This window comes from Crocuta crocuta, unplaced genomic scaffold (assembly GCF_008692635.1).
Source record: "Crocuta crocuta isolate KB4526 unplaced genomic scaffold, BGI_CrCroc_1.0 scaffold340, whole genome shotgun sequence".
Lineage (NCBI taxonomy): Eukaryota > Metazoa > Chordata > Mammalia > Carnivora > Hyaenidae > Crocuta > Crocuta crocuta.
The window spans coordinates 4,710,192-4,725,009 of record NW_027530642.1 but is presented as its reverse complement, the minus strand read 5'-3'; the positions used below and the strand labels follow the sequence as shown (position 1 = coordinate 4,725,009).

At 41.5% G+C, this 14,818-nt stretch overlaps 1 protein-coding gene across 1 annotated transcript in view; it reads right to left on the bottom strand.

Annotated features, from left to right (window-relative positions):
• The window catches only part of HTR4 (5-hydroxytryptamine receptor 4), a 59,407-nt gene that overhangs the window by 27,460 nt on the left and 17,129 nt on the right, over nucleotides 1-14,818 (bottom strand). Inside the window, exons 4-5 of the mRNA XM_077769057.1 lie at nucleotides 2,823-2,976; nucleotides 1,666-1,707 (exon numbers count right to left, since the gene is read on the bottom strand). Of these exons, the coding sequence (XP_077625183.1) occupies nucleotides 1,666-1,707; nucleotides 2,823-2,976 (196 nt within the window). The remainder of the gene's footprint in view (nucleotides 1-1,665; nucleotides 1,708-2,822; nucleotides 2,977-14,818) is intronic.

Genomic DNA, 14,818 nt, shown 5'->3' with positions numbered 1-14,818 from the left:
GGTAATAGCGGACACCATTTTACATTCCCAGTTTTAGGAGGGGAGTTGCAATATTTTACTATTAAGTATGATACTTGCCAGAAGTTTTTTATGGATGCTCTCTTCTATTTTTAGTTTGATGACAATTTTTTAAAATAGTGAATAGATACTGAATTTTGTCAGTGAACTTTTGGCAGTAATGAGATGATCTTGTGGGGTTTCCTTCTCTCTCGTATTAACGTGGTGAATTACAGCGATTGTGTTACATTCCTGGAATAAACTTCACTAGTATTAGCTACTGTGACACAATAGATCTCTTCAAAAATTGAAAGACTTTTCTCCCTAACATAAATTCTGTCTGCTGACAGCTCTGAGTTATCAGCCTTGTCTAGGAATAGCCTTTGGCTGAAGACAGCTGTATAATCCAATGACACTTCCTGCCTGAGGTCAGCCTGCATCCAGTGTGAATATACACACACACAAATGTATGAATAACAATTATATATGATACACACACATGCCATTTTATTTGTGTGCGCATTTAGTGTCTTGCCTCATAGTGTATTATAAGGTTATAGTAGAAATTCCCATTGAATTGACATTCTTCTCATAACGAAATCTCTGTATCTCAGGTAATATGACTTGCCTTAAATGTATTTCATCACAGCTACACCACCTTGCTTTTGATTAGTATCTGCATATTATATTTTTCCATTATTTTATATCAACCTTACTGTCAACTTGTATTTCATGGGCCTCTCTTATAGGCAGCATATATTATGTATTGATTGGTTGATGAAAAAATTTGGACCAGAACTTACAAGAACCTAACTCTGTATTTCTCCTAGGAGCGAAGATTTGGTATTTGTTAATTTACTGTTTGTGGCAACTTTATAGAACTTAATGACTTGGAATGATAAGAATCCACTGTACCTGTATTGGGAACATGTGGGTTGTGCTAGCATCTCTCTAAGCCAATTCAATGTGCAGTTGAGTGGAAATATATGAAATGCAATCACAGCATCATGGAGCAAATACAAGGTATGTTCATAGCAAGCAGCTGCCCCATCCCCCAGCTGCATGAAGTAAATAGGGGATGCCTCCAACTCTTGAAATGAACAACAGTTCTCTAGATCCTTTCCCTTAGAAATGCTATATCTGAAGGTAAGAGCATGGCACCCTTTTTTAAAAGTTCTGATGCACAAAATTTGTGCTTCCAAAGGTTTTCTCCATTTGGGAGTAAGTTTAACATAGAGATTAAGAGCATAGACCCTGGAGTGCAGTAAGCTTGAACTTAGCTATAGTCACCACTACTCCCTGCCACTCCAACTTTAGCTAATAACTGCACCTCTCTGATGCTCAGTTTCCTGAGGACAATGACAGGATCACCTTCATAGCATTGTCGTGAGGCTTGAGTAAGGTTCTCAGTAATAACGATTAAGTGAACATGGGCCTTGGCAAACAGTAAGTGTTCGACATTTGTTGGCCATTACTCTTAGTCTACTGGTTGTTGGAAACTTGAATTTCATTTCCCTTGAGATTGGCAAAACTGAGAGTTTGAAAGAAGAAGGATAGGATTCAAGAAAATATCCATACAGTCTCCCTTGTATGAATCCCCTTTTACTTCTCCACTCCTTTGTCCCAGCATTTCTTTCAGAAGCCCAAGGAACTCTCGTTCTGACATACCACATGCAAATCCTGGCCCAGCCTTGGTTTGGATATCCTTTCCTGGACAAAGAACAAGGCAAGATTAGGGGCTAGGAACGTGGTGGAGAGAAGAATAGGCAGCTCCTACTCTTAACTGGTCTTGTCGGGCTGGAGCCTGCTCACAATCTCTCCTCTCCAGTCCCCTTCCTACCTCAACATGGTCCTGCACCAAATGTTAAAGTGACTGCCTGACAACTTTGTTAGGGAACATATATCTCTGCTATTGAATCGCCACCATAGCCTTTGATCCTCACTGCAAGTCTGGCACCAGGAGCACAGTGTGTCAGAGCTGGAAGACTCTGGAAGGTAATCTGGACAGGGGCTGGCAAATGCCTGGCTCGTGTACCACGCACTGTTCTCCTACCCTCTGAGAGACATTCCTCCACCGAAGACCAATGCACCTACTCATTGGAGGCTTTCAGGGCCAGAGACAGAGCTGCACTCAGGGTCCAGTTCTCTCGATTCTTGGCCCAGGGTTCTCTTCATTTGCTGGAAGCCTCTGCCCACATGACATGTTTTCTGCTGGTCACTGGCAGCCATGAAGTGGGATGAAGGCCTCTTGGGGCACATCACATTGCTGAGGCTCTCTAGTCTGAACACTAAGCTTTGAGTGCCTGTTTTGCTATTTACTCAGCATATTACTTTATCTTTTTGAGCCTGACATTTCTCATCTGGACAAGATGAGGGAAGGATGTTATTAGGATTCTATGTAAAGTCTGAGCATACTTTCTGGCACACAACAAATATTCAAAAATGTTAGCTTTCTTTTGTTGTTGTTGTTATTGTTGTCACTTGGATCACTATCAGAATCTTTCTGGGGCCCCTGGGTGGCTCAGTCGGTTGAGTGTCCAACTCTTGGTTTCGACCCAGGTCATGATCTCATGGTTTGTGAGATTGAGTCTGGCGTCTGGTTCTGTGCTGACAGTGTGGAGCCTGCTTGGGATTCTTTCTCTCTCCCTTTCTCTCTGCCTTCGCCCACACATGCGGGCTCTCTCTCTCTCTCTCCCAAAGATAAATAAACTTTTATATATATATAAAGAATTTTTCATAGAATATTCACCCAACCTGATATTGTTTATTTATTTAGGATCCCAGGCAAATAAAGTTAATCAGAGAGCAAACCAGTGGGTACTCACCAAATCAATTATGCCAATATTATTCCAGCCTTGCATTATAGGGAGAAAAGAAATAAACATGGGAATGACCCAGCAGCCTCCCAGCATTAATGCGATGCGCAGAGGGGTCATCTTGTTCCTATAGACCAGAGGCTGGCAGCAGATGGCATAATACCTGGAAATAGAATAGAAGGTGTGGGTACCATGGGAAAGGAAGAATGAGAGGTAAAAGGAGGGAAGAATGATTGAATAGAAAGAAGAGGAGAGAAGGAGCAGAGAGAGGGGAGAAAGGGAGTAAGAAGAGGAAACATTGGGAAAGTAGGAAATTAGAGGGGGAAGTAGAGCATAAAAGAAGGAAGGAAGAAAAGAGAAAATAATGGGGGGAGGGAAGAGGAAAAGTAGGTAGTAGAGAAAGGGAAGATGAAATGAAGAAAACAATAGAGGAAAGAAAAAAGCAATTACACAATGAATGTGATATTGGCCCATGAGTTTCTAGTGACATACATATAAACTTCAGATCACATGTGAGAGTCACTGCCTGGACTTGGCCCACATCCACCTTCCTCTCCCCATATACGAAAAGGCTGACATTCACTTGGCAGTCTGCTCTGTCTCAGGCGTGGTTCCACAACTTACCTTCATGCCTGGGCATTTCAGAGGCTTCTGTCCAGCCCTCTGGACTCTAGTGTTCAAGGCCAACTGTATCCCTCTTTGATAACAAGGTGAAGTCTCCCAGGGTTGGCCCTATATCTGAGTTTTAAGAAATGTATCTCAGATTTGTCCCCATCCTCTTAATTACCTGGCTATCTTGAAGTGAATATCTAAGTCAGTGTTCCAGAGATTCCACTCTTCTCCCCTACATCAGACTCACCTGAGGAGGCCCACTTAAAATGCAGATTCCAAGGATCTCCTGGATCAGAGTCTGTTGACAAGGGAGTTTGCATTTTGACAAGTGGAAGTCATAGCTGCTGTTTGCTAAAAATGTCCAGCTCCCCCTTCTGGGCACATGTGCTTCCTGGCCTTCTTGTGGTTGGATGGGGCCAAGTGATTGGTCTGGTCAAGGAGTTGTAAACAGAACTGACATGCATTACTTCTGGACAAGACCATTAAAGTGTTTCCCTGATGCCAAGAAGGTAAAAGTTCCAATATTCCCTACTCCATCATTTCCTACCTACTGGTGGACCACCTCACCCTCATTTATCAGGGTCTTCTCCTCCTCATGGGATGCACTGCTTATGGCTGTTTGAGTCCATGTTCTGCCAATGTGTTAGCTTTCGTCTTTCTTCCAGATAGAGATGCAACCTGCTCTACTCAGTGATCTGGGCTCTAACTCCCAGCATGCTTCTTGCATATCATTCCAGTCTCGGAAATCACCACTTCCACATCCAGGCAGTTCTGGGAATCTGACAACAGGCACAATACCCTAGTAGGTCTACTGGCTATTTGTCTTTGGAAGAGTCAAAGAATAAGTGCAAATAGAAAGCCTGAAGGCTAAGTCTATTCTTTAAGATTTGATACCATTTAATGATGAGACACCCCCTTCTACCCCTCATTTTATGCAATTTGCTTTAATTTTCCCACCTCTTCTTTTCTTTTCTGAATTCAAAGCCTAACTAACATAACAATGGCTATATTCTTTGAAGAGGTGGTGGTAGGATGAATTGGGAAAGAGGGTGGAATAAGAAGGAGAGCTTGCCCAGCGTTGGAACATGAGACGTGGGTGCATAAGAACTGAACTGAAAGGGCAGAATTGCTCCTTTCCCTCCAAGGCATCAAGGAGCAGCCCACCACACTGTGCCGGCAAGCTTCCAGTGGCCAGTAACACAGTGGGTGTCCTGGCCTGGACCAGAGTGCGAGAAACAACAAGCCAAAGAACAGGAGAAAGGCTCACCTGGGAGCTCATTTTCTCTACCTTTAAAACTGACATGGTAACAAAATCTAACTAAAGATAACTCAATAATGGAAAGATCATGATGAGCTTGAAGTCCCACCATGATCTTGACTTAAAAGAAGGGCAAATCATTATCACAATGACAGATTTTTCTGAATGGCTGTGTTAATAATCATAAAGATTTATTAGTAATAGAATTAATCATGAATTTGGAGTATATGAAAATACTTTTTTAATATTTTAAAAATATTTTCATTTATTTATTTTGAGAGAGAGGCAGACAGAATGAATGAGTAGAGGAGGGGCAGAGAGAGAGGGAANCAGCATCAGTAAAAATGATTCTGAATGTTAGACGTGTCCTTCATAGATACTTTGTTTTAAGTAATAATATCTTTGCTTCATTCAGTATACTTTCATATCATAGCTCAAAGTTATAACATCCCTTCATCTACCATCCCAAAGAAGGCAATCGAGGGCTAAGTGAAGAACAGATGTTGCCGTATCTTTGCTGTGTAATTTATGATTCTTGAGGTTTGGAATAGATGTTGAATAAAGACAAAAATTCAGGAATTTTGGTTGGGTTTCCAATGTCACAGAAATCCAAAAATTTTAAAAAAAGTCAAAATTAAATATCCTGTGGGACAAAAAGTAAGTTTGAGGAAGCAGGATATCTCACCTGAGAAGAACCTTGAAGCTTCCATATATGGAAACAGATATTCAGATGGTCATGTTGGGAAGACAATACAATTTACAGAAGAGGACTTCATAATATACAGTTATATTAGTGCTCAGAACACTTTCGTGAAAGTCTTTCTTTCTAAGTCTTGCTTGGTCAGGATGATTTATCTGATTCCCATGGTATGATGACTACTGTGTACACAATAAGATCTCCTCATGTTCGATGTGGGTGAGAGGATGGGCAAAATAGGTGAAGAAGATTAAGGGCTACAAAGTTCCAATTATAAAATAAATAAGTCATGGTGATGTTAAGTACAGATGAGGGAATATGGTCAATAATATTGTAATAACCATATATGATGACCAATGGGAACTAAGCTCACTGTGGTGATCATTTCATAATGTATGTAAGTGTCAAATCCCTAAGTTGTACGTCTGAGAGATATATAATATTGTATGTCAACTACACTTCAATAAAAATAGTTAATTAGATTTATTGATTTTATTTTACTTTTTCGGTTTATTTTTGAGAGAGAGAGAGAGAATGAGTGAGGGAGGGACAGAGAGAGAGGGGACAGAGAATCCCAAGCAGGTTCCCCAATGTTAGTGCAGAGCCTGACGTGGGGCTCAAACTCATGAACCATGAGATCATGACCTGAGTCGAAGTCAAGAGTTGGATGCTTACCTGACTGAGCCACTTAGATGTCCTTAATTAGATTTAATTTAAAGAAAAATGAAATGGTCTGCTATCCCATGTCCATGGTCTGTTGTCCAGTGTCCTCACTTTAATTGGCATTACCGTAGGTTGCTAGAAGCTCCTGCCACAGAGGTGGTGACAGATTTCCTTTTGAAGTTCAACTTCAAGAAGAATAGTGCAAATGTTGTACACATTTTACCAATCTTTTACACATTTGATCTATACAAGTCAGTGCCCTGGACAATGGATGCCTGAAAGAAAGTTGCGTGAACAGCTCATTCCCCAGGGGTTCAGCTGGGATGCATCTATATGAAAGACGCACAGATTATTGTAGAAATTGACTCTTGCATGATGTGGAGTGGTTGGGTAAACCTGAGAAAAATCCTTTATCTCCTACTTAAAAAATGAGTGATACGTAAAAGGGAACATTTTTTTAAATTTTACTTAGATTGCATTGGCTAAGTTGCAAGTGATAGGTCAGGATGAGTAAGAAAATTGTGTCTAGGTATGTGTTTGACTTGAATCTTTCTCTCTACATAATTTTTAGCCTGATGCTATCTTACCATTGACATACTTTGATTTTGTAAGTGGCATGCGGCGTAAAAAAAACCATGAGATTTGTATTGGGAGCTCAGATTACGGCACCCACTTGACTGGTGGGTTCAAGATTCTTACTGAAGCTTTGGCACTCTTGAGGCAGCTTCCTGCAATAAGCCACCTCATATCCTTCTATCTTTCCTGATAACTTTCTAATCTTTGCTTTCTGGCAATGAATCAAGAAAAATAAGAATCGTCTTGAAGTCTGCATTCAAGAGTCTAAATTGGGTAGGTGAAAATAAACATTGCCGAATAAAATGATTAATAAAAATTGAGTTTGAGGGCTCCTGGGTGGCTCAGTCAGTTCAGTGTCTGAGTCTTGATTTTAGCTCAGGTCATGATCTCATGGTTCGAAGGTTCAAGCTCCAAGTCAGGCTCTGCACTGCCAGGCAGCCTGCTTGGGATTCTCTCTCCTCCCTTCCCCTCTTCTCTCTCTCAAAATAAATAAATAAATACACTTAAAAAACTGAGTTTGAGTGTTAATTGACTAATGGAAGTTCCTTAAAAATTCTAACCTCTGTCTACAGATCAGGGACTAGACAGAAATCTGGTAACTTGATTGTCACCTGTCACAGCTGCTGTTTAATTCCTATATTTGGATTATATTACTCCTGCAAAATAACAAACGTATTTATCCTATTGTGAACTGCCCCCAAAACACACATACAATACCACTAGGCAGAAGTAGCTAAATTTGCAAGTTCTTTGGAGCTCAGGCAAAGCGCATGAGCTGAGTTAGTAGGTACTATTCACTTATTTACCAAGGGCTCTACCAGTATTATCTCATTTAGTTCCCATAACTACTCATGAGGCAGGAACTATAAAGGCATCCATTTCACAGATGAGGACACAAGCATACAGAAGTGTCAGGATTTGCTCAAAGTAAGAGCTGAGCTGGGATGGATCCCAGGCCGTTTGACTCAAGGGACAGGATGTCAACTTCACCACTATCCCTTCACTCTGCCACCTTCCCAAAGTCCCCAAGGAATCATTCTAATTCTTTAAAACCCACTTTGGAAACAGTAGAAACACTGGATCTCAGAATTTTCAGAATCCTGAAATCCCTAAATTCTCTCTCTGAAAAAGAAAAAAAAAAAAAGAAGTGTATCCGGGCCAGCCTGAAGGCACCGGGGACTGGGAATTCACCAAACACCACTGTACTACTCTCTAAACTTCAGGCTATTCTAAAGTTAGGAAAGTTTCTGCCAAAATTGATTCTTGTAACTTCCAGTTTTACCCTCTAGCTCAATTAAAAATTTCTGTCTCTAATTCATTCTCTGCATCATGGTCCTAAAGACAACTGAGAAGAGCTTTTCCCTCCTGAAATATTTGTGCAGGAAAAATATTCCCAGTTGTATGCAACCTGGGTTGATTGTGCTCACCAAGGGGTATTTGGCAATGGCTGGAGACATCCATTGCTGTCGCAACTGGAAATGGTGATGCTTTTACATCCAGTGGGTAGAGGTCAGAGATGCTAAATGTCTTTAAATGGACAAGACAACCTCCCAGCCTCCAATAAAGAATCACCTAATTACAATATCCATAGTGGTGAAGTTGAGAAACCATGGTTTAGAGGAGGTGATGAACACCAATAGCAAGGGCTCCCTGTCCTCTGCATAGGCGATAGTGTGCCATTATGTCTTAACCATGGATGTCACAAAGAGAGCACAATACTCCAGTGCATTCTATATGGACCAGAGAAGACTAGTACCTTGCCTTCCACCCTGCTCACTATAACTTAGTACAGCCTAGGGGACACCCAGCAGTACAAGACACTTGTGCCCCCTCAAAGAGCTATGATCTAGGATGGGGGGTGGGGTGGGAAAAGTCTACTTTACCTGATTTGTAAGTTCCAGAAATATTTGCCTTATTTACCACTGTATCCCCAATGCCTTGTACAATGCTAGATAGAGTGGATGGGTTGAGTCACAGAATGGGTTGAGTCAGTAATAAAATAAATTCTTTTACAATGTGGGACCAAGTTTTGGGAATGCAAAGGTCATAGTTAGTCGAGGGGTGGGAAGGTTTTCTCCAAGTAAGTGTCTTTTAAGTTAGACATCAGAGACTGAGCAAGGATGGTGGAGGAGAAAGTGTAATCCATGTACTACGAATAGTATGGACAAAGGCCAGGAGACAGAGATCATATATATATAAAATAAATCCGTAAATATATATCCATGTATCCACATAGGCAGATAAACATAAAAAGAGTACAAGTTAGCTGGGCCACAGACTATTTTAAGAAAATAGAACCAAAAAAACAAAAAACAAAAAACAAAAAAAAACCCACGTTAAAAAAGGCCAGCCCAGGGACGGTGGCTCTCAAACTATAGTATGCAATGGAATCACCTGGAGGGGTTGCTGAAATACAGGTCCTGGAAGATCTGGAATGGGGCCCAAGGATTCGCATTTCTGTTATTGTTACTGGGTGACACCACTGCCGGTGGTTTGGGGACTCTGGAGAACCACTGTCTCAGAGGTTTTTTAATGTTATGCTAGGAAGAGTCTGGCAAAAGTTTTTTTGAACTGGAAAATGTCCAAAAGCTCTTTGAACTGGAAAACGGCGATTGCGATGAATGCTTCTGCAGGCTCTACTAAAGAGGCTGAATTGCAACAAATTCACGGAAAAGCGTTGTTGGTTCCCAAGCCAGGTGGACAGTGTTTGTGAGGGAAAGTGATTTTGTCTCATCACAGGAATAGATTTATCTGCAAGGTCTGTTCCCTAGACTTCCATTGGACAAGTGCCATTCTCCTTTAACTAAAAGACTTTGACAAAATGGTTAAATGAATGTTCAAGTGACAACTGAGGTTCCAGGTGGCCAGGATTAACTAAGATGTGGCACGGGTATTTGCAAAGAAACATCTTATGCAAGACATTTCAAACTATTGCTCATAAAACTCTATTAAAATTCCCTTCGGTAGACCAGCCACCAGCTTCCCCAATTGCAGCCTTGTGTAAAAGTGTGATCACATTGCTTTTAAATGTCTCTGGGGACACAATTTACTTTGACAACTCTTAGAAGTCAGTCATGTATTTTGAGCTCCATGCTAATCTCTTCCCCACTTGTCCTACAATTAAGGAAAATTCTTCCTCCTCACTTCCTGCCATCCCACCTCAGGGAAAGCAGAAGGAACAAGGAGAATAGTGTGGAAACTTAGATTCTCAGAATTAGAGGAGATTTTAGCAGTCAACCTTATGTCTTTATCTGAGTATCACATCTTCTTGACTTAACCATTTATTAGCTCTGTGGTCTCAGGATTAGTTATGTGACTCTTCCAGGATCCAGTTTCCTCATATGCAACGTGGGTATCAATATGTCCACCTCACTGATTGACAGTGAGAACTGATGAGATAATGTTCAATACAGAAAGTTTTGGGCACATAATGCTTAAAAAACAGCAATTACTATCTTTACTTATGTATGAGTAAAAGATCAGAGGGGATATATATATATAATCTATACGAATTCAAATAGATTCAAATACATTCTGGAACCAGGGGCTCTAAATTATTTAACAAATAAAATGGAGGTCACCTGGTTCAACATCTCTCCTAATAATAACAACGTGGTGAATGAGTTGGTCCCTAAAGGTGAATGGAAGCATTGAGAGTATATTGGTTGCAAGCGATGAAGTTGATTTCATGTAGTATCCTCATATGCACTTAGTTCAGGCCCTGCCATCCTATCTGAAATAACTGAAGTGGACATCCTGAATGGTCAGTGAGACCAAATCTCTAATCAAGATTAACTAAAGAAAGAAATGTAAACTGCAGGAGAGAAGAGATAAAGTAGCATCTGGCTACTAAGACCCAAATATTGAAATGNCCCCCCCCGCCCACCCTTCCCACAACTCTTAATTCATAAACCACAAGCTAATGGTGTTCAGGACTTAGGACTAAGGGGGTAAATAGTTCCACCAGATCAGTAAATTTACTAGTTACAAGGGCATTTTGTCTTCAGCAAGACAATCACTTCTGGTATCAATTCTTTCATGGATATTCCTTCCAACATTTGACAAATCACGTGGTGTTTTTGGGTCTCTGTTTTCTTATGTGTAACAGGGAAGTTAATTACATCTCAGCTCTTGTAAGAGGTCGTAGTTGTGTTGGGTTAAAGATGGCCACAAATTCTTGGAAATGCTTCCCATCCAGAGCCCCATGCTGGGCTCCCTTGTGACTGCTTAACAGAGAACATTAGAAATAGTTGGAGAGAGGGAGGGAGGCAAACCATGAGAGACTCTTGAATGCTGAGAACAAACTGAGAGCTGATCGGGGTGGGGAGAGGGGAAGGGGGCTGAAGGGCACAGAAGAGGGCACTTGGGATGAGCACTGGGTGTTATATGGAAACCAACTTGACAATGAACTGTTTAAGAAAAAAATAAAAATAAATAGAAAGTAGATAACAGTTTACACAGAAGAAGGAGGAGGAGGAGGAGGAGGAGGAGTGAAGTGTTGTATGCCAGTCCTGAGACTAAATTTTAAGAGGGCTCTTGGTTTCTCAAAGCCATGGGCTGTCATGGAAGAAATCGATCATGTATGAACACGAGATCACGTATAGAGACTTGAGACCACATGGACAGGGACAGAGGCCCAGCTGAGCCCAGTTTTCCAAATGACCCTGCTAAGTTGCGATCAATGTGTATGATAAATTGCCTTGGAGCCTCCAGGCTAGTCTCGTCTCCAGCTAAACACCATCAAGTGACTTTAGCCAAGACCAGATTCCTGATACACAGAATTGTGAGATCTGATAATAGCACATTGTTTTTTAAGCCATTAAGTTTTGGGGTAGATGTTATGTGGCAACAGATAAGTACAACTGCTGAAATAAACAGGTAACATACAGTCTGGTATGACTGTGGGGGTTCATTGGCCGGATAATAGTCCTCCCTCCAGTAGGGGATCTAGATGCATTATGTAGCAAAGGGCTGGATGAAAAGATTTATCTTTCTCCTCCTGGTAACTGGTTTTGTTATATTTCAGTTGTGATTTCCATTTGGAGTGGTGTAGAAACAGCAGCAACTTCAAGAAAAAGCTAACGCGCTTTCCTTCTGCTTCCCAAGGAGCTTGGCAAACTGTCAGTCACTTCGAGGATCAGTGAAGAAGAGCCACAGCGGGGGTATTCATCAAGGCCCAGGGACACAAAAGGGGGCTGAAAGCAGAGGGAGCACTTCGGGTTCCAGGAAGAAAATCTTGTGCAGGTGAGAGATTGTGGGGAGACCCCTTTCTGTTAGAGACCTGGACTGGCTCCCCATCTCTACCCTGGCTCTGCACAGTACTTTGCTTATGTCTGTGACACAGCACATCTCCAACTGTATTCGAACTGTTTCTTCTCTCTGCTACAGCTACTACTATTCATACTCTACACGTCACTCATTTACTGAGGGCACAGTATGCAGCAAGAACTGTATTCTAGAATATATCTCATTCCCATAGCACCTCTGCAAGGCAGTTCTCATTATCCTCATTTTAAATATGAGGAAACTGAGGCCAGGGAGTTCAATGCACCTGCCTAATACCATACAGCCAGGACACAGTAAAACTGGGACTTAAACCCACATCTGCCAAAGTTTATGCCCTGGAATTGCTGGTGAATGGTCAGGGTTAGACAAAAGCAACCCTCTTTAGGAAGAGGACAGAGAATATGTGTGCCCTATAAGCTTTATGAGCTGAGGACACATGGAAAAATGTAAACATATTTAAATAAATTTAAAGGGGCATCTGATAAATAAGGTAATATACAGGAATAATAACTGAAAATCTACCGCAGCAATCAAGAAATGGGGTGGGAGGAAAGGAGTGAAGAGGAGGAAGATGGATTTGAAAGATATTTATGAAAATGCATCTATGATTTGGCATTCAGCTGGTCATGGTGGATAAGGAAAAGATGACCTCAAAGAAGTGCATTTAAATGACTAAAAGATGACTAATAGATGCGCCTTTGATGTACAAAGTAGAAGAGGATATTAGTTTATGATGGAAATTTCCATTTTGGGCACACTGGATTCCAGAAAACAGAAAAAAGCTTAAGGCAAGATGCTGAACAGGCAGGTAGATCTCGGACCCCAGAGTCCAGCATGGGACAGGACTTCAGGAAGGGTGAGAACAGAGGTGCAGGTGAAGCCATCGAGTGAGTGAGCTCCCCAAAGGAAAGAGGGAGATACCTAATGCTGGAAGGCTGAGGGTCTAACCTTCAAGGACACTCAGCCCTACAACAGGAAGAAAAAGACAGCAACCAGTATCTGGGAAGGCACCCACAACCACCAGTAGAAATTTACATTTGGAAAGGAAAACAGTAATGGAATAATACTTGTGGCTAACATTTACTGAATGCTTATTATGCGGCATGCTCTGATTTATGTTCTCTTGCACGCACTCAGTTCCATTCTTTATGAACTCCAAAAGGAAGGTACTATTCACACAATGTTAGAACTGAGAAGATAAAACCCAGAAAATTTAAATAACTTCTCAAGATTACACAATTGGTAACTGGTCAGGCAGTCTAGCACCCCGGGTGTCATTCTTAACTACTTGCTATATTGAGTATCTAGAAGGGTAGAAAAATGAACACCAAAGTCAGACCAGGCAATCACAAGACATATCTCAGAGCATCAGCTAAATGTGGCTGGAGCACTTGCTGTGGACCAATCAGAATAGCACATGGACGGGTGAATTGAACGCTGGCTCTCAAGGATCTCATAGTCCAGGGTGAGAAGGAGATAAACCAATTATTAAGATGAGCAATAACAGGGGCCACCTGGGTGGCTCGATGCGTTCAGATCCAACTTCAGCTCGTGTCATTATCTTGGGGTTCATGGGTTTGAGCCCTGCATCGGGCTCTGTGTTTATAGCATGGAGCCTGGAGCCTGCTTTGGATTCTATGTCCTCCCACCCCCATCCCTCCCCCACTCAAGCTCTGTCTCTGTCTCCCTCAAAATAATAAAAAATTAAAAAACACTAAAAATTTGTAAAAAATGAGTGATAACTGCTATGCTTATATTTAACATTCTATGGGCACTCAGAGGAAGAAATAACAAATTGTTGGCCAGTTGGTGGAGACGGTGACACATTGTATCTGAATACTGAAGGGTGAGTGTTCATCAGGAAGGGAAAAGGAACTCAAGACAAGGCAGAACCCGGGGTTATAAGGAAACATATCAGACTAAGTATATGAATAACAGATCACTCATGGGTTGGAGCTGAGTTAGAAAAAACAGACTGAGGACACGCTGGGAAAAGCACTGAAAGACAAGGTAAGAATTTAGCCTGTGCTTGATAAGGTGTCACTAAAAACACTTTAGGGCATTGCACATGCCATTTTCTGGAAACTTCGTCCCAAAAGATGCCTCGTCTTCTTCCTCTTTGCCTACTGACATTTGCATAAGCCACAGATCGCAGCCTCACTGTTACTTCCTCCCAGAGCTTCCCCTGCTTTTGAGGCCACGTGCTCCAATAGCTCCTATGACTACTCCTTATTTGATTTCAATGGCCACCAATTTTATTATAATTACCTATTTACTACCTGTTCCCCACTAGACTAAAAGCTCTATGATTCAGAGCTTTCTCTGGTTGTTCACCTCTGCACTTCTGAGCTCTGCTCCACTCCTGGCAATTAGTTAAGTACTCAATGCATATTTAATGAAATGAATATAAAAATAAGAGTTCATATCCTGTAGCAGGAGATTCAACTCAACAAATATTAGTATTATGTACAAAGCATGAACTTAGCCTCAAAGAGTATGTGAGAAAGGGAAGCATAGGATGCCTTCCTTGCAGAAAGACATTTCAATCCCATTCAGAAAACAGATGTAATTGCACGACACAAGTTCACAACGGCAGACACTTTTCGTGTATACATCACAAAACTGAGTGGTGCCCGCAGGGAGATCATTAAGAAGCACAGACACGCTTAGCTCTGGCACAGGAATGAAATATGCAACCTTTGAGTCAGAATCGTATGTTTAACAACTAAACCTTTCTCAAGGAAAATATGTGACTGACAAATTGTTGGAAGAGTTTTGCAGATAATATACACCAAGTTCTTGTGTTGCCAAGAGAGAGGGTGGCAATTTGGTTGAACGTATCAACGAGGACATCTTGCAATCCCGTAGAGAATGAAGTGAAGTGAAACATTTCGGGAGGGGGGGGGGTGAGTG